Raw genomic sequence first — 19,516 nt, 5'->3', positions numbered from 1 at the left:
CGACATTTTCGAACTAGTTTTCGCAGCTCCGTATCAATACGTCCTCATACGGCACTATGGCACACTAATTTACAATTTCCCCCCTTTTTAACTTTATACAAACGATAGTCTACAATTGATTCCCATATAACTGCGTTCCGATTTATTTCATTCATTATCAGTCGTAAATCGATAAACCCACTATTAAATATTCTTTACACACACAAAAAACCTGAACAATTAAGTTGCACCATGGACATTGATCTGGTTGCATTTTAAAGTGCTCTACAAATAAAGTTGATTTTCGTTTTAGTAACATAACGGAATCGCTGTTTATTGTCCTAATCTACAAAATGCCAATGAAGTATGCTTTTTTTTTCCAGCTCAAGCGTAACTAAGCTCGTTTGAATGGAGCAACTCCGCCCCCTGTCGTCTGTTATGCAAAAGTGACCACATCCCCCGAGGACTGCTATAGCGCATGCGCATACAATGTCACAAGATGGCGGAGAGTACGGAACTGAAGGTAAAGCGAGCCCCTCCACTAGGTTGACAAATAGGCGCTTAGTATAGTCACGTTTGAATTTCAAAGAACGGAAACACAATCTCTCGACAATCACGTAGTCAACGCCGCTTTTATAACCCCCTGTGCTTCCACAAAAACGGGATTGACAACACACAAACTGTTAGCTGATTGGCTAACCTGCTAGCCTTAGCTTTGTTATTGTTGCAGACGATCCGTTAGTCAGCCTGTGCTGTGCTGCGCTCTTCTCGTACAGATTACACGCAGATCCCGCCTCGGTTATTAAAACAAGACTGCAATCATGCCAACGCCTTGAAAACAGACCCACGACAGGCAGATCCCATTGACATTGCCCAATGATAAGCAGCCAGAACGCTGTATCTTAGAGAAACGGGCTCTGTCTATTCCCTGGAAAGCAGTTGCACTTCGTCGGGTTGTTCCTTTTTGAATTTGTGAGGATTCGTGACGAGAAAGAGTTACCATCCAAAAGATGTTGGTCAGCAGAAATATTTGTGGCCATTCAATTTAAGACGAAGTTGAAAAGCTTCATATTTTTTCATTTCCCCGCCAGCAGTCGGCTAGTTAGCATAGCTAGCTGTGTCATAAACATCGTCTCATTTGCAGCTACATAGTCTTACTTTTTCACACTCATTCCTTCCTGTGTTTGAGCATCACCATTTGCCTAATTTGAAATTTTGACAGCTCGCTTCCACGCACTGTTTTCAGAAGAGGTGTTGTGACTACATGACAACATAGGAAATCATTTGTGATCGTTAAAATCCAAACAATCATTCCTTCGCCATTTTTGGCTTGACTTTACCGAAGACATTTGGTTCATAAGTTAGCTCTCATGAGTACACACAGATCTGTGGCGTAACATTTCTTGAAGTTAAGCACTTGCGATAAGCAGGCAAGGCCACCTGGGCAGACTTCGAAGCTAACTGTAGTATACAATGACGTTTACTGTAAAGTTGTCAAAGGACAGGTTGTTTGAACAAATGTCCCACTCCTAGCATAGCCTGCGTTCTTGTTTGTAGTGCGTTCTTCCCGGCAAGCGTAGCAGAATAGGTTCCTTAACTTGACTTCTTTTCCTCCCAGCAAATGGTAATGAGCCTTCGAGTTTCAGAGCTGCAAGTATTGTTGGGCTTCGCCGGACGGAATAAGCACGGGCGCAAACACGAACTTTTGACCAAAGCTCTGCACTTAGTAAAGGCTGGTTGCAGCCCTGCCATGCAGATGAAGATTAAGGAGCTCTACAGACGGAGATTCCCAACCAAAATGGTTTCGCCGGTGGACCTGGCGCTGCCCGGCGTCCATTCCGCCTCCGGTCTTCCCGCGGGCCTCTTCGACAGCCACGGTTCCCCCTCGCCGCTGTTGCCTGTTTCGCTGCTCGGGCCCAAGCACGAGCTGGGTCTGCCTCACCTGCCCTCCGCCCTGCACCCCGTTCACCCCGACGTCAAACTGCAGAGATTGCCGTTCTACGACGTGCTGGACGAGCTCATCAAGCCCACCAGTCTGAGTGAGTTCACGACTTGTCGTGTTTTGTGCTCGGAGGTATCTGTAGCTTTCAACCTACAGTCTGCGTTGTTTCCTGCAGCCTCCGACAACAGTCAGCGCTTCCAGGAAGCTTGTTACGCCTTCGCTTTAACGCCGCTACAAGTTCAACAGATCAGCAGCTCCATGTAAGCAACACAGCTTACTCTTGTTCATTCTGTCAGTGAGCAGTCAGGATGGAACTCAAGGAAACTCTTAACATTGATGTTTTTTTAGGGACATATCGGGGACCAAATGTGACTTTGCTGTTCAAGTCCAATTAAGGTAAAAAAACAGCAGTTTGGTATCTTTTTGTTCATACATAATTACGGAAAGATGAATTGAATGCAGTCATGAGATGACTATGTTTCACACAATCAACAGCCTTGCTCTGTAGCTTCTTTTTTTTCTCCCCTCAAGGTTTTGTCTATCAGAGACGAGTTGTCCCCAGGAAGATCATTTCCCTCCAAATCTATCTGTGAAGGTGAACGGCAAGCCCTGCAACCTCCCCGTGAGTTCACATTCTCTATCCGCAGGCTGTGTTGTTTTTTCCCAAGTGTTCGCCACCATGAAGAAGAAGAAATGTGATGTGCTTTTCTTGCTTGCAGGGCTATCTTCCGCCCACCAAGAACGGAGTTGAACCAAAAAGACCCAGTCGCCCCATAAACATAACGTCCCTCGTGCGGCTCTCCACTACGGTCCCCAACACAATTGTAGTTTCATGGACTTCAGAAATTGGGAGGGTAAGAATCATCGGAAAGACTAAGTCAAACCGATGTTTTGAGGAGGAGTGGCCTCAGCATGACCCCTTTTTCATATCTCTTGTCAGAGTTTTTCCATGGCTGTTTATTTGGTAATGCAGCAGTCGTCCGCCGTGTTGTTGCAAAGACTACGAGCCAGGGGAATCAGAAACCCCGACCACTCCAGAGCTCTGAGTAAGTTTATTTACTTGGAAAAAACAAAGGAATGAAGTCACCTCTGACAGTCTGGATCTCTAGTTCTTCTAAATTGATTCCTGAAATACATTTGACAGCATATGAACTATTTTATGACATAAATAAAGTAACAGTTTCCCCCCGTTCTAAAGATATTTAGCACCGGCTTTCAATCATATGACATTTAACCTGTACATGTTAACAAAATATAAGAAACATTTTAAGAGGGAAAGTCAAAATCCACAACTGAATCAAGGTAAGTGTGTGCACCCTCTTAGAACTGGGATGCCACATCACACCTATAGGAGGGTGTGCGCACTTGTGCAACCACCTTCTTTTAATGATGCTTCAGATGCTCTGAATTGATGCATCAGTTTAGCAGCCTCCTTCCTCTCTATCTCTGTCGCCTTTTGTGACAAGTGTTGAGCATACCATTGCTCATTCCGCTGCTTTTCTTCTTTCTTTGCAGTCAAAGAGAAATTGACGGCAGACCCGGAGAGCGAGATTGCCACCACCAGTCTACGAGTGTCTCTTCTCTGCCCCGTACGTTTGACCACCGACAATACACATGATCCATGAGACTTCTCATCCTGATTTCTTCTTTGTATTCTTTGTTTTGCAGCTCGGAAAGATGAGGCTGACCATCGCGTGCCGAGCGTTGACGTGTTCCCACCTCCAGTGCTTTGATGCTACGCTTTATATCCAAATGAATGAGAAGAAGCCCACGTGGGTGTGTCCAGTGTGTGATAAGAAAGCACCATATGAGCATCTCATTATTGATGGGTGAGCACCTTCTTCACAGTCTTTGATTGTTTATCGAGTGCAAAAGCTTTTTTGGTGTAAGAAGAAAAAGCAAATCCCCGAAGGGAAAGTAAAAAGTGTTTATTGGAGGGGCGGGGGTTGTTTGAGCAGGTGTCACGATGAAAAGGCTTTTGTTTAGCCATGCTGCGGTTTTTGCAGGTTGTTCATGGAAATCCTGAACAGCTGTTCTGACTGTGACGAGATTCAGTTCAAAGAGGATGGAAGTTGGGCACCCATGAGGTCAAAAAAAGATGTGCAGGAGGTGTCTGCCTCCTTCTTCGGAGTAGACAACGGTGCGTACGGACGACTTGAATCCAGCTTGACTAAACCGAAGGAACCCGGTTAGGAATGACTTTCCTCCGCCGTGTGTGCAGATGTGCCTCATACTGAAAGCCACGAGCAGAAACGGGCGCCAGCCAACGACAACAGTAAGAAGGTCGACGTGATCGACCTGACACTGGACAGCTCGTCGGAAGATGAGCTGGATGACGAGCCGCCTCCGAAAAGGGCCTGTCCGTCGCTGTCGCCCATCTCTCCACCTCCGACAAAAGGGTCGGTGGACAAGCCCCACTAAAAGCATTCCTCAAACATCATTGATGTAACACGAGGTTGTTTGTTCCCCGCAGAGTGCTGAACCTTCACAACCAGACGTCGCCGGTGACAAGAGCTCCCAGCATGCCCCCATTAGAGACCAGCTACATTCCTCCACCTCCGCCACTCATTCAGGACTACCGCCACTTCTATCACTCAGCGAGTGACCTGCCAGGTAAGGCCGAGCACCCTGCTGGATTTTTGGGGTTATCAAGTACACAACCGCCAGCCTGATGCTCTTTAATGCATTCCTTCTTTATTTTCAGATCTGAATTTCTTCTCCTTCCTCCAAGGCGACAATCAGGTACATGAGCGGCATGTGGAGCTCATCTCACTCGCCCCACCTAACCCCTCTGCTCTTTCAGCATTACAACATGGTGATGGCGGCGGCGGCGGCCGCCTCAGCTTCGGAGGACCCGGACCTGCTCCTCAACCGCTACCTGCCCTACGGCTCGTCGCCCATGCTGCGGGAGCCGCCGGGCACCCCGGGCGGCAGCGCGCTGGCGGCCACCAACGGAGGCAGCAACAGCGGCAGCACCAGCAGTTTGGTATCGTCCGGCAGTCTGCGGGACAAAGAGCGAGAACGCGACAGGGACAACCACACCATCTCGGGACTGTCGAGGACCTCGGTGGAAGCGGCGGCGGCCATTTACGGCTCCATATCTGACGTTATCTCTCTGGACTAGCTAGCTCCTCACAAAACTGACGCACAAGGGAGACACTGAGACAAGGAGGTCTTTGTAAATACGGAGGAGAGAGCTGAACGAATACAGTACTATGTACAGAGAGGAAAATCTATTTTCGATTTACTTATCGTGTATATAAACGTAGGACACGTCCTGTCCTGTGGGTGGCTTCAGTTCAATATTTTCTGTGAAGACTGAAGACTTTTTCACACCTCTTCATGTGGTCCTTTTATTATATTGTACCTTTTGTACTTGCTTTTTACAGTTTTGTTTTCGATATTCCATGTCAATGGCATTAGTTTATTATATTATGTGCACAGAACCCTCATGAGGTGAGACCTTATAGAACACGATATTTCGCATCAAAAACAAAATGGGCATTGTCACGGGTGTTCGCCAGGCAAGTCACGGCAAAACAAGGAAAAAGGGTCACTTTTTTCGAAATGGCACAAAAAAAGAAGAAGAAGAGATGTTGACAACAGAGAGTTTTGCCATCACTGTAGACATTCATGCTGCGGTCACATTATTTTAAGGACTTATTTATGATGTAAGTTATGTTGGATGTATACTGTTGTTTCTTTTTGAAGCATTCCCCCTCGCCTCAAACTGTTGCCACTAGAAATACAAAGCAGGTCCTTCTCTCTTCCCTCTTCTCTTGCTTGCTTGCTAGCTATTTTGAGTCGGATCAAGCAGATTCTTATCCAGCATAAATTGAAGCTAAGTATATGTAATCAGTATTGTAGGGAAATTCTTCCTCAGCGTGTGAGTGAATGAATGAATGAATGAATGGCTTTGATCCAGTAGGCGTCACCGTGCTAATCAGATCGAAAACAGAATTGACATTTTCTCTCGCTCGCAACCGGTCTTCGTTCATTTCGCATTAGAACAATGTCAGCAAAGTGAAAAACGATTTACTCGCACCCCTTTTCAGAATTTTTGGGAGCACTTGCTTTCTCCTTTCAGACTCAGCACAGAAGTGAAGCATTGACTAGTAGCAAACATTTTGAGAGCAGTTTGTGTCTGAAAATGGGAAAAGCTCACCTGTTTAATGGCTGCTCCTCTGCTTTGAGAGGCCATACGTTATTTGGGGTTTGTGTGTGTTGTTTTTTTTGGCCAATTTACAAACTATTTGGGACATCTGCATCCTCACAACCCATCTTACTCCAACTATTGAAGTCAACGTGAACTGCCTTCTTTTTCTCGTCTTATTCTTACAATTACTATTATTTATTATCAGATATATTTTCAGCATTTGTTTGATTTATGCCTATGCATTGCTGTCATTGTATGTGATATTTCTTTTGTAATGAAATAAGTAAGGCTATTTAAAAATGACATTGTTGCTTGACATGCATTGTAACATTTTCCGTTTCCCTATCAGATGATGTCAATAACTCAATAGAGGCTTTGAGCATTTTGAACCGCTAAGAGGTCTACTGTGCTGTTTGATATTTATAAGAATTAAACAGAAAAATGTGTCACTGTGGTTAATCGTTGATTATAAAGAGGTTTGAGTTCAAGCTGCGACTAGTTATTATATAATAAAGTTAATATATAATATTTCCCAAACATTAAACCTACCATAACCAAATACTTCATCGTGCCGTTCATACCACAAATAAGTAAATTGATACTCTTTCTCATTTCTTTTAACGACAAAATGTCTAAAGTAATGTTTTTTTGTTCATAATTATATTTACCAAATACAAATGACAAGAACTGAAATCACGTTTTGCATTTCTACAAAAGGCTAACGCGGATTGAAAAATAAAAGTAATACATACATTCCAAATGCATGGAGTCCTTCCTATAAACTTATATTTTTGGTTTTGGAATTTTGGCGTGATGATAAAGAAATAAATCATGTTCTTTTCTCTAACCATTGTCGCGCTATGCTTGGTCGCGCTTGGTGACGTCACCACATTGGTGATGACGTCTATAAGTGAGCGGCACCGTTTCAGATTGGAATGGGAGCTGGCGATTTTTCCCCTATTTTGATCGTTTAATCCGTGAATGGCGCCGAAACAGGACCCGAAACCTAAATTTCAAGAAGGTACCCATGCTCTCGTTTCGTCGTGATCGAAGCATGATGCTAATTGACGTCTAAATGAATGCAATGCAGCTCAGACATTAGCTAACATGTCTACCGCTGCTAGCTTTCATTGTTGTTGCCATGAGACAGTGCATGCCTTTATTCCCGATATTATCTTAATTGTATTGTCAAATGCAAATCCTGCCACTATGAAGTCCTAGCCAGCTCATTACTCAATTCAAAAAAACCTTGGAATATTTAGACCTACAGACCTTTCTGAAATAGCTGCTAGCTTAGCTAGGCTAAACCTAATAGTCGAGGTTGGTTGACGTGTGCTCAACTGTGAATAAATGAGCGAGTTATTGTCCGTTACGTCATCCATCATCTTATTTCTCTCGGGATGTAATGTTTTGTTTGTAAAAAAAAAAAAAAAAATGCATCTGCTTGCACAGATTGTTGACCTGTATTTGAATGAATGCTGTGCTGTCTCCAGGTGAAAGAGTGCTGTGTTTTCATGGGCCATTGCTCTACGAAGCTAAGGTCAGTTTCCACAGCACCATTTCTTTTGTAAATGTCACTTTCGTAATATGTGCCAATAATGTCTCTCTCTGCAGTGTGTTAAGATAAACGTCAAGGAGAAACAAATCAAGTACTTCATTCATTACAGCGGGTGGAATAAAAAGTGAGTCTTTTGTATTTTGCTTCGTATAAAGGCGCAATTTGCTTATTTGTTCTCTTCCTTCTTCCTAGTTGGGACGAATGGGTTCCTGAGAGTAGAGTTCTGAAGTATGTGGACAGCAATCTGCAAAAACAGAAAGAGCTTCAGAAGGCCAACCAGTATGTCCAGACTCCAGTTTTTCAACATGTCCAAAAAAAATGAGATAGCGATTACAAAAATGTCAACATGTTTCTGTTCAATTGCCATGTTTTGTGATTAAAATAATACGAAGACAAATTATTTCAAATCTTTTTCCACCCGTAATGTGACCTGTAGTGAAAAAAAATATATAGATCTTCTTGAGAGGGGAATTAAAATAATTTGGTTGCACATGTGTTTAGAATCAACAAATCATATTTGAATCTGTAACAAATTATTTTACACCAAGATTGACATATTTAGTCCTGCACATCAAGGAGTCCCTAAATCGGTCATCTATAATAGCTGTGGTATTGATTTGCCGCCATGTCCAAAAGCCTTTGCATCTCTTCTTATCGTAGAGACCATTATGTTGAAGGAAGAATGAGGGGTGCTGCACCGAATAAGAAGATACCCGCGACGTCACAAAAAAACGACGTGTGAGTGCAACATTTGTTTTTTGTCTCTCCTGCTTTTGCTGGATCATAGTTTTACACTAATATTTCTTGTTGTTGTTGTTCGTATGCAGGAAAACCAAGAAGAACAAACAAAAAAGTGAGTTTGTGTCTTTGAGTCTGTATTGTTTCTTGAAGTTGGTTGAGACCTGGCAACTGTGATGTCACAGCAAGTGACGTTGACAGCAAGTGGCAAAATGGGCGCCTCCTGAGATGGATAAAAATGGCTGAATTTTGCCCGTTTCATTCATATTCCACAAATGAAACATGAATCATAAGACTGTTTTAATTTGTTGGGATGCACAGAACATCTTACAAAAAAGAATTGGAGTCGATCATATCCATATTGTATTTAATATTAGGGAGATAGACTTAACTGTGGCTTTTTTTCTGTTCCAGCTCCTGGTCCAGGAGAAGGTCCGAGTTCAGTCAGTGATCCCACGCACCCTCCACGAAAGAAGAGGGCTCGCGTTGACCCCACTGTTGAAAGTGTATGTTCGCCACGCTCATACATTGACGTTTCATCACATTGCCGGGAAAAGTGTTGTTGGCTGTAACATGGTAACGTGATCTTGTTTGGCCAGGAGGAGACCTTTATAAACAGAGTGGAAGTTAAAGTCAAAATTCCCGAAGAGCTAAAACCTTGGCTTGTAGATGACTGGGATCTGATTACACGGCAAAAGCAGGTTAGTGGTGTGTTGATTTTTTTCTTTTTACTCTCTCAAGGCACCTGAGCTGACTTAATCATTTACAGTTGGCAATGGAAAAATAGCGACCCCTGGTGTTCTTTTTGGGGAACAACACGTTGATGCCTCATTCTGTATTATTTTGGGGGTGCTCCTTCTGGCCTTTCCATGCAGTTTGACCACTCTTGTTTTTTTAGCTCTTCCATCTGCCTGCCAAGAAGAACGTTGACACAGTGCTTGAAGATTATGCAAACTACAAGAAATCGAGAGGAACCTCGGACAGCAAGTAATACTTGTTTTGAATCTTCCCAGACGTTGACTTTTTTTTTTTTTAAGTACTGTCTGGAGTCTAAAGGTTCTTTGATGTTCCTCGCCCCAGGGAGTTTGCGGTGAGCGAGGTCGTCGCCGGCGTGCGGGAATATTTCAACGTCATGCTGGGCACGCAGCTGCTCTACAAATTTGAGAGGCCACAGTACGCAGACATCTTGGCCAACCACCCAGATACGTCCATGTCGCAGATCTACGGCGCCCCGCACCTCTTAAGGCTCTTTGGTAAAGCAGCTTACACATTAGCTCCAACCTTTCTATGATATTATCATTTACCATGATCTCTGAGGTTAAAAGATGCAAGTGAGTTCCCTACAAAAGTATGAGGTGGGATTTTCACCAGCTCGCTTCCTAAAGGGAAACTCCCCAGTGAGTGTCAATTGTGTGCCGCTCCTGTCTGTTGAGAAGTGTGCACAATAGAAGGTTGGAAAATGTCTGCTCTCCATTTCTGCGGTTTATAAATCCGTTCAACCATCTGGCTTCACATCAACACGGTGATGTCATGTTGAGGAGGTTTCAAAGTCGACGCTGCCAAACTCGGACCATCTTTACTCTGTTCCTGGAACAATAAGGCCGTTGTAGCGTTTTGTCCTACACGATGGATGGGCACGTTTCGAGAAGGCAACAAACAAACGTTGCGTTCACATTTTGATGCATTTCAATCTGCTATCCGAGGAATGCGCCACTAACTTGGGGGCTCCTCCTTTGGTCTTGCAAGTGCGAATCGGAGCCATGTTGGCTTATACTCCCCTGGATGAGAAGAGCCTGGCACTGCTGCTCACCTACCTGCAAGATTTCCTCAAGTGAGCAAATGCACACTTTAATTCATCACATTTGCTCACCTGTACAGCAAAGTCACATGTCGCTTCTTCACAGGTACCTCGTCAAGAACTCTGCGACACTCTTCAGCGCCAGCGACTACGAGGTGGCCCCGCCGGAGTACCACCGAAAGGCCGTTTGAGCTTTGGGAGTAAGAGCGCGGATCACCGATGAGGATGCGCCCATCAAGGAAGTCTCGGACCAACTTGTCAAGTTACTTTCATTTGGAAAGCTGCTAAGTACGCTCTCCTTCTGTATTGGTATGTTTTTGGAATACCACACTTTAGTTTCCATGACCCGGTTTTGGACAAGGAACTTCAACATTTCACCTTTTAGTTCTTTATTTTTGTTCACGTACAGTCATCATTTTCTAATAAAAGTACTTCATTTCTTCATGGCTCTTTGCTTTTTGCCACAGACTTTGATACTTGTTGGCTGTAAGGCATGAATGAAACGGAGATCAACTGGGATATATTTCAGACTTTGGTATACAGTCATTCAGAAGTTGTCCAAACAAGCAAAATGTCAGTGGAGTGCAAATCGCATTTAAAGTACTTTTGTTTGTTTTGGCCTGCCAACTGTTTAACTGCACGGACGTCTCTGATCTGGCAATCAATTGAGGATTTGTCTAACGGGAACTTTTAAAAATAGCCGCAATGTGATAATCAGTGGTGATTCGCACTGAGCGTGTCACGCACAGTACGTCGTTGCTGCCGGCAGATGTGATGAGAAGCATGTGACGCTGCAGATAGAAATATCAGGCGCGGACGGGAATGCTTGCCAACCACCGGCTCTCCCTTCAACTGCTGTAACGATGCCCAATGTTTGTTTTTGGACTGATTTGTGCTAGATGGTTGACATTGTTATGGCAAAAAGGGCCAAAGCACTGAGGAGGGGGTTATTTAATACTGCCCCCCCAATCACCACCTTTGGTCTTAACTAAAGCCACATGTAGTAACCCACGCCAGTTTCTGTTTGCCAGATGAAGACCGCCTTGCACGAGACAGTGGTCCTTTTTACATTTCAAATCATTTGTATTTTTACAATTATCAGCAGGGTCTTTAGACATTGCCGTGGATTCCTTTGTGACCTCCCAGATAAGTAATTGACTCTTTAGGTTTTTTTTTTTTTAGGCTTTAGCTTTGAAACACTTTTCAGACAGATGTCAAATCCGTCCTTAGCTCATTTGTATTGTTGATGTTATGTTGCGAAGCTGCCGCTAGAGGTCAGAACTTCCCAAAGCGCTTTCGCTAATGAACTGCGCTGTTGTCTACATGCTGCCATCAAGTTTGAGTGGCGATCCGCATGCATGCACACACACACACAAACCACCAAATAGTCTTGACAACACGTAAAAGTGTCAGCCAATCGTCGGCCTCCTTCCCTCCAAGCAGCATGAAATCAAGTGCGCCAACCGCAAGCCCACAATGTTGTCACTTGAACTGACTGATTTGTGCTTCATATGATTCCTCAAGAGCAAGTCCATCTGCGTTGGACTCTTTTTGAGGTAAAAAACCGCCATGGTTTAATGTGGTACTGAATGTTTCCCCAGACTGGGGGTTAGCGGTGGACTAATTAGATATTGGGCAGCAAGTCTTAGCGGTCGGCGCACAGCTAGCTGCCAGAGCTTTGTGTGTCTGCGTGTCATTAACTATTGGAAAAGTACACTCGCCACAAAAAAAAAAAAAAAAGAACGCTGCGGTCAGTGCGAGCAAGCCACTAAAACATGAAAGAATATATCCCGCTCTTCTGGGGAAAGGAATTTGCACAACATAAACAGCCTGTAAAATGGAAAACTACATCTGTGTCTATTTGTTTTGCTGAACGGCGGCCAGCGTTGGCACTTCTCGCTCAAAGTCCTTCCAATAACAGAACAGAGCAGAGCAGTCCAAATAAAGGGCGGGCTGTTTGATCCATCTGCTTCCAATGCAAGCAAGCAGGCAAGCAAGCAAGCGGTGCTCGGTGGGAGGTTAATTCATTAAAGGCTTCCCAATGCGTTCAAGCCTTTTCTCAATTAGCTTTGACATCACGTGTTTAATGATCCCGTCCGTGTCTGTTGCTTGTGTCTCGCATGCGAGAATGAAATATGAACGTTTGTTTTGTGAATGGATCAAGACATTTTGAAGTCTTGCTGCTGCTGCTGCTACTACACTAACTTTTGAATGGACATTGTCATAGAGATGTCATCTTGGCTCAGGCCTTCCTGTATGGAGCTCCTTGTAGTTGTTTTTCTCTCAGTTCTCCGGCCGGCTTCCTCCCACATTCCCAAACTGGCCCTGGGAGGTTCATTGAAGACTATCAATTATACATAATGAGTGTGAGTGAGGTAAAAATCCAGTTTGTTTTTCTGGGGAGTTGAACAGATTATAGTTCACCTAAAGATAGGGGCAGATGAAATGATTTATCTTGGTTTTGTTTGGATTCATATTTTTTCTGTCCCTTATTTGACTTTATGAGCTGGACATATTTGCACGTAACATGCATCTGGTTGCCGAATGAAATGTGGTGTACTTCCCCATATGACCTGCAGAGGGCAGACTTGACTGCAATATAGGCTGTGAAGCTAGTTGGTAGTTGATTGGGTTACCTGGTTTAACCCCATTCATTGCGTTGAAACAAGGTTTGGAATGGCCATTTCCCTTTTCATAGGATCACTTTGACGTGTAAAATGTTTTTTTTTTTTATAGTACTTGCATTCTAAGGGTCAATATATAATGTATTTGAAGCATACTTTACCGCCGCCCAATAATAGTTATATCATTAGATCACAACTCTCCTACTGTGAAGCGTTTGTTTCTCATAGAGCAGAAACTGTGCTTCTCTGATTCACTGTGGATTCCAACCTAGAAGGCCCATTCAAAAAAAAAGAAAAGAAAACAGTAACGCCTGACCGCCAGCTCGGTGTACAATAGATTGGTGGCTGATGAGGTCATTAGGAACTCTGAGTTGTGACACGTTCTCCAGCTGCGCTCTGGGTCAGCTCAGGCTTGAGTGATTCAGCGCGACCTTGCTGAGCCACGGCGCTGCCCTCGGTGTTGTAACTAGTCCGCTGGCTTGTTGACAGCAGCCCGCCCGCCCGCCCGCCTCTGGGGGCGGCTGGCCGGCCATCGGCTGCGGGCTGACCTCCTGCCAGTCTGCACAACGGCGGCGGGCTAATGAGGAGAACTTCTTGACAGCTATTTGCCGCCACTGACACACACACACACGTCTAAAAGTTTGTCCGGCCTGATGTGTGTATGGGGGTTTCCACATTTTGATGGCTGCGTGTGTGTTCATTTGATGTTTTACTTTCCCTTCAAGGCTTTTCACACACTATAATCACTCCTCAGGTGTGTACTAACATTAAATGTGTTGTTTTTCAAATGCAGACTTATGTAATGGAGGCTGCTATGTCTCTTGAGCAGAGCGCTCTGGATTTTATGATCATTTATGAGGCAAGTCACAGTATTGGTACTGGCGGATTGGGACAGCTCACTATTACCCTTCAGGAAGTGGAAATGGAAAAAAATATATAGTGCTTGGGTTATTTCCCATGGATCAGAGGAACATTTGTGACTGGTTCATATTCTCTGTTCATCCCAAGTTTGGTGTTTTTTTTTACCCAAGATGTTGTCATGGACCTTCCAAAGTGGCCTTCTGCAAATTGACTCAAATAGGTGCGTAAAGATATAATTAGATCGAATGTATATCTTCGAGGACAATTTCGAGTCTTCCATGTTGCTAGCTTTTCTTTTTGAATGTGGAAGCAAATCTCATAACTGATGCAAATGTGCTAAGCACAAAACCGCCGTGCTGTCAATCATCAATCAAAAATTGTGATGCGGGTACCCCAATTAAAGCACACAATGCTTCGCAATGTCTTGGTAATATGACTAATGGGAGCTAGTTCAACCTCGATTGACTAATTAATTGATTAGAAGCCATGTCCCAATCTGTATATCTATTTTTTTTATCTTGCATGTTGATTGGCTGTGGTGAGCGAATTCAATTCTCCCTCATTTGTGGGCCGTTCTAGATGAAACAGAAATGGCAATTAATGATTAATTTTCCATCTGCGCCCTTTGAGACTCCCGTCGGATGTTTAATCACCTGATAGCGTTGTGTTGGAACACAACAACGGCGCTGTTGGAATCACTGTAGCATCAGCGCGCTCAAATGTTTTGATCCTCCTCCAAGGGCGCTTGTCGGATATTCACCGGCGTGCGCTGCCGAGGGTTGCCGTGCGGATCCCACCCACGGCAACGCGCCATCACGACCCGCGGCTGAGCAGGATGTTATGTTATGGAAACACGGCCTTGACAACACGCTCAACCCGGAGGCCCAGCAGAGACAGGAAGCAGTTGACTTTTTTTTTCTTTCCTCCTCCTCCTCCTTTGGGCCCGCGGTCACGATCAGAGCGGACCGAGGCTTACTGCGCGTGTAGAAGTTGTCCAAAACTTATCAGAGGGGATCTAGTGGCCCTTAGCGGAGAGAACAGCATCAATTATTTGCGCTGGCAGATGTTCATAGAGGCAAATATGCATGAATGCCAAGCTGGCAGGCCTCCCTCAGCCTTCACCATGCATGCAGGCAGGAGCAGTTGTTATGCTGGCTCGTGTTCAGACAGCATTCGTCTGAGCTGTCAGCGCCGCCAACCACTTTGCTGGAAATTATTTCACCCCTTAATAAGAGAACCGTGGTGCTCTATTACATTTGGCAGTCAAGGCAACATTCTTGCCGGGTCTGTCATCACGTGGCCGCGATCCAACACTGGGCCTTGTGTGCTCGGCCGGCCGTCTGCTCGCCACCGTCGAAAAGAATACTCTCAACGTATTTGCGTCGAATATCACATTGATGATGGACTCTTATTCGGAGGATGTGCTGATATGTGTGGAGGATTTCTATACGGAGAGTCAAAGATCTGGTTCGAGCTCGTCCCTTCAAGATCGCATCGTTTTTGAATTGGCACGTTACAGCGCTGCGTTTCCCTTCATAGACAGCATTTGAACTCATGAGGGAAACTAGAACGACAAGGGGCGGGGCCATATCTCTCCCGTGAATAACTAAGTGACAATTATGTCAAATGTAATCCAACGTTATCTTTTTGGGTGCACATTTATTGTCATTTCGGACATTTCTCATCTGCTCATGTTGAAAATAGGCATTCGAAGCCCAGACAAGCTGCAATTGTGTAAGCCGCTCTCGTCCTTGTGAGCTGCCAATAACAATAATAAAGTTAGCGTGAGACAAGTGGTGACTTAACGGTGTGCAACCAAGACTTATGGAGCTTTGCTACAAGGAAGGTCCTTTTTTGGCAGGCTGCCACTTGCCACGCTCTCCCTGAGGGCTCTTACTCACGAATCAGAGAAAATGGGAATTTCACATATTAAAAGAGGGTCAATGTGTCTAATCACAGCAGGGGGTGTGGAAGGAAGGAAGGAAGGAAGGAAGGAAGGTGGGGGCGGCTGCTTGAGTATTCATCAGGCGCTCTGCTGCTGTTTTAAAGACAATTAATTCAAGGAGCAATCTGTTACAAGGAAACAAAATTCACCAATTGCTCACCAAATTTTCTTACCATCGGGTTGACATCGTTTCACGTAGAATCGGCAGCAAATTGTGAAATTCACTGCAATGTGTATGCCGAGCCTGTAGGGGGTGTTGTCATGTTTTAAAATGCTTTTTTTTGTGGACACAAATTATTGTAAACTTCATATTCATTTGCTCCATTCTGGTTTGGGGGAGTGGTTCTGTTTCCTGTAAATGCCAAGCACAGTTTCGGTCACCATAGTGACGGGTGACTTATTTCAGCAAAGCCTACACGGTGGTGCCAACTTTACGACTTTACTGACCCCTCTCCCAACAATTCAAAAAAGAAATAGTGAGGGAGACAAATTTGGTGTGTTTGAGATTCTCGTCATGTTCAGCCCTGCAGGCTAAACTGCAAATGAATGGCACATGCTCAAAGGCATCAGTGGCTCATTTTATTTTGGCCATGTTGTTGCGGAGGTGGTTTTAAATTACGACCAAATAATGGCGCCAGAGAAAATGTTGTCCTCCTTTTGGACAGATGACTGTTTATGATGGAAATAAGCAATGTCTACTTTCTATCTGAAATGCAATTTTCGTACACAGAAAGCCAAATGTGCCCAATGTGTTTTTCCCCTTCATCCCACCGTGATAATGACCTCCGAGTCTTGTCCCTTTTGGTGCTCTGTATATTTGTCTTCCATTGACCTGAGTAGTCGGTAGTATTGACACGCAGACGTTTATTTGTCTGTCCGATCAACAGAGGTCATGCGGCGCTTTGTTTGTTTGTTTGCCCGCTCAATTGAGTCGGCTAACAGAGGACGCTAGCCAGGAGATGTAAAAAAGGGATAAGCACTCATCAGGGCCTCCTCCCTGTCCAGAGCACTGGACCCCTTCAACTCCCAGATAAGAAATGTGGAGTCGCTCCAGACGGCTGTCGCTACTCGAACAGAAAACAACCCTCAAAGGAAGGAAACTCCGGCAACTGTAAATATTTGGGCACCGGTGCGCTTTATGGCGTTTGTTGTAAAAGGAATTATAGCAGCGGGCGGGGAAGGGAAGGAGGCCGGCCGGCCATGCTTGCGTAGCAGAGGCCTCCAAGCAGCCCGTGTTTACAACATCGCCTGCGAATCCTCCCACGACTCTCGGCCAAGCCCGGAGAAGTCAACCAAATAAGCAGTTGGGTGCGCGGAATGCAAACAGCAGCGGCTTGAGCCAAACAGGTGTGAGCGGGCGGGCGGGCGAGCGTGCTGCCCTGCAGGCCAATTGCCACCGGAGGTGACTCACGGGCAAGACGGGGCCGTGTCCTCGCTCCCGCTGATACGGAAAGGGATCTTTAAAGCCGTCGACTGGATCAAATACTGTCATTTGCTCGCTAAACCCGCAGGCTATGGGAGAAGACTGTAATAAGACATTCTGAGCACAAAACACGGCTAATAGCCTAGCATAGTGCGGCTACCGCAAACGAAGGAATAGTTAGCCTGCTTATTTTAGTGGTGGGTGAACAACATTTGAACAAAGTGAATGGATATTTTAGACCTTTCTGAAATATTATCATTCGTTTGTTGTTTCATTGGTTTTAAGCAACAGTTGCAATATTTCACCTCAGACTTCTTGCATGCTAATCATGCTAATACTGCTTGGCTAGGTGTAAGAAAAGATCAAATAGGCAATTCTTCAAATCAACGTGAATGTGACAAGAAGCCAGAGTCGCTGGAGTAAATCCACACAGGATTGACGAGAATGCCAAACCTGAGAACTGCGAGACAGACTCGCTAACCAGTAGCCAACTGCCCTGTAGTGATCTAGTCATGATTTTTGGAGGACACATTTTTTTCCTCCTCAACGTCATCCACCTCTTTAGCTTCTGCCTCCTCATCCATGTTGCATGAGGCCTTATCTGTATCCCTCTCGTCCATGGCCGCCTCCGGTCTTATCCGCCCGTCTCTTTCATCTCCCCACCGCCGGGCGGCCGGACATCTCGTCCAATGTGCTCGCTTCCCAAAAAGGTCACGCGGCCGCCTCGTCCCAGATTGCCAGAGGATCGAGAGTCCTCATTATCCTGTTAACTGTACATTCATCTGACAAGACAGTGGAGAGAGAGCGAGAGAGCGAGAGAGCGAGAGAGAGCGACTCCCGGCATCATTAAGCTTTAATGGACAGCCTCGAAATGAGAGGGAAGCCATAAAAGCGGGAGCCGAAGCAGAGTCTGCCTTTAATGTCTCTGATCGCCCTGACAGGATTATTAATCAGGAACTAAAGGAATTTAAAACCTTTGCTCTTGGCTCCCTCACTTAGAGTCTTTAGCTTGCGCCATTACATAGCAAGCCGGGGTCAGGAGGGCCGCAGCTAATTGGTTCTACAGGGTTTTGAATAACAATGAGCTGAGCCCAATTACTGCTCTACAGAGAGGCGGAGGAGGAGGCCCAGCGAGGATGGCGGGTGGAGGAGCGGCCGCCGCTGTCTCTCTCCTCCTCGCAGTTGGGATATTAATGAGATCAGTAAATGAGTGCCGCCGCGGACGGGGGATGTGTTGGAGAAGAAAGAGCTAGCAAGGCGGCGGCGGCGGCTCCTCCTCATTGGCTATTCCATTTGACTTTGCCACCAAACGCCTCACTCTTTTTGTCCCACATTTTCCTTTCTCTTTGTATCTTCTGTTCATTTATTAGTGATATGTTTTGCGTTGCGCTAACACGGGGAGCGAGCGGAGCGGAGCGGGGCGGGGGCGTCCCTGCGGTCCTTTGATAGCGCCGCTGGCTGGCTCGCTGTATTGCAGCCTGTTTTGTCAAGCCTTTAATGCCGTCTGCCGAGCTTTCTTCTGCGCTGATGGCCAACAGACGTAGTTAGTCCCAGCAGTTGAGATGAGGCTGCTGCCCTATAAATGTGAGCACTCTCAAAGGCCGGCCGGGGATCCTCATTTTTCTGGCCCCTTACTGCTTTAGCGCGCATCAAAGCTTGTTTTTGGTGCGAGATGAGGCTGTGCTAAAGTGCACCAGGCACACGGTGGGCCCGCTCTGGCTCCTGATGAAAATCAGATTTTGGAGAGCTCATTTGTTCCGGTAGGCAAAAGAGCTTCTCGAGCGCTTGAAAAGAAGTCTTGTGCTTCTGCAATTTTTTTCTTTTCTTTTCTCGGCATCCTCGGAACGTTTGCATTCGTGTCGAACCGTAGGACTTATTAAATGGATCTTCTTCGGCATTCATGAATTTCTCCTCTTTCCGAGAATTTGTGGCTTTCAATAAAAGCTGCCATTATGCCGCCGCCTCCTCATCTGCTTCTCAACTGCCGTTCGAGTGCCGCAAATTGGAAATGAGATTTGAATATCGCTTGAAACGGGGAGCTGGTGTTCACCTAAGCCCGGGGCCGCAACCATTTGCTGTAGTCGCTGCGCTGGGACTGATTGCGAGATGTTAATTGGCGCTAGCAGAAGCTTTAGCCCTGACCTTTCCACATCAACAGGCAAAGCAAATTCTCCGTAGCCTCACACGCCTTTTGTCACTCTCTCGTCACGGCCGCATTTCTCCCAGACGAGACGGATTCTCTTTGCTTACGCTTTTAATCGGCTACGGAGCGGCGGGCGGCGCAATACTCCAGCTGGAATGAGAAGGAGATAAATGCCTTCTTAACTCTAGACTGCAAATGAACTACAAATCCTTGAGCTGGATTGCTCATTCTTCAATTATGCAAGCTTCCATCTGTTTTTTTTCCCCCCCATACTTAACCGTGTCAAAAAAAAAAAGCCCAAAACGCAGTATATGCAAACATTGGCGCCACGATAGATTATGATACTGTC

The 19,516-nt window shown here is 45.4% G+C and overlaps 2 protein-coding genes across 4 annotated transcripts; both read left to right on the top strand.

Moving 5' to 3' along the window:
* The first annotated feature begins 395 nt into the window (after positions 1-395).
* Positions 396-6,524, top strand: pias1b (protein inhibitor of activated STAT, 1b). Of its 2 annotated transcripts, none has more exons than XM_037254914.1 (14): positions 396-502; positions 1,598-2,018; positions 2,097-2,181; positions 2,270-2,317; positions 2,453-2,543; positions 2,641-2,775; positions 2,862-2,967; positions 3,437-3,510; positions 3,590-3,750; positions 3,928-4,061; positions 4,143-4,320; positions 4,395-4,534; positions 4,626-4,663; positions 4,725-6,524. In XM_037254914.1, the coding sequence occupies exons 1-14, from the start codon at positions 458-460 to the stop codon at positions 5,043-5,045; spliced, it is 1,977 nt and encodes a 658-aa protein (XP_037110809.1). In that variant the 5' UTR covers positions 396-457; the 3' UTR covers positions 5,046-6,524. The 2 variants fall into 2 exon arrangements, with proteins under 2 accessions (XP_037110809.1, XP_037110810.1); XM_037254915.1 differs by lacking the exon at positions 396-502 and adding an exon at positions 512-596.
* Positions 6,525-6,967: 443 nt separating this feature from the next.
* morf4l1 (mortality factor 4 like 1) lies at positions 6,968-10,615 on the top strand. 2 transcript variants are annotated; one of them, XM_037255148.1, is made up of 12 exons: positions 6,968-7,098; positions 7,571-7,617; positions 7,692-7,759; positions 7,828-7,914; positions 8,296-8,373; positions 8,463-8,488; positions 8,788-8,879; positions 8,973-9,074; positions 9,272-9,360; positions 9,454-9,626; positions 10,120-10,204; positions 10,278-10,615. In XM_037255148.1, the coding sequence occupies exons 1-12, from the start codon at positions 7,059-7,061 to the stop codon at positions 10,360-10,362; spliced, it is 972 nt and encodes a 323-aa protein (XP_037111043.1). In that variant the 5' UTR covers positions 6,968-7,058; the 3' UTR covers positions 10,363-10,615. The 2 variants fall into 2 exon arrangements, with proteins under 2 accessions (XP_037111043.1, XP_037111044.1); XM_037255149.1 differs by lacking the exons at positions 10,120-10,204; positions 10,278-10,615 and adding an exon at positions 9,716-10,026 and having other exon boundaries at positions 9,454-9,671.
* Positions 10,616-19,516: the final 8,901 nt, after the last annotated feature.

This window comes from Syngnathus acus, chromosome 6 (genome assembly GCF_901709675.1).
Source record: "Syngnathus acus chromosome 6, fSynAcu1.2, whole genome shotgun sequence".
Taxonomy (NCBI): Eukaryota; Metazoa; Chordata; class Actinopteri; order Syngnathiformes; family Syngnathidae; genus Syngnathus; species Syngnathus acus.
Note: the sequence above shows the minus strand (reverse complement) of the source record. Positions and strands in the feature narration are given on the sequence as shown.

What these genes read in the sequence shown, in the direction of transcription:
- pias1b (XM_037254914.1), top strand. Translation starts at nt 458, where the DNA reads ATGCGCATACAATGTCACAAGATGGCGGAGAGTACGGAACTGAAG. An exon ending in CATCAAGCCCACCAGTCTGA is followed by an intron (nt 2,019 to 2,096) that starts GTGAGTTCACGA and finishes TGTTTCCTGCAG; the next exon opens with CCTCCGACAACAGTCAGCGC. An exon ending in CTCAGCGAGTGACCTGCCAG is followed by an intron (nt 4,535 to 4,625) that starts GTAAGGCCGAGC and finishes CTTTATTTTCAG; the next exon opens with ATCTGAATTTCTTCTCCTTC.
- morf4l1 (XM_037255148.1), top strand. Translation starts at nt 7,059, where the DNA reads ATGGCGCCGAAACAGGACCCGAAACCTAAATTTCAAGAAG. An exon ending in GAGCTTCAGAAGGCCAACCA is followed by an intron (nt 7,915 to 8,295) that starts GTATGTCCAGAC and finishes TTCTTATCGTAG; the next exon opens with AGACCATTATGTTGAAGGAA. An exon ending in AGAGGAACCTCGGACAGCAA is followed by an intron (nt 9,361 to 9,453) that starts GTAATACTTGTT and finishes TCCTCGCCCCAG; the next exon opens with GGAGTTTGCGGTGAGCGAGG.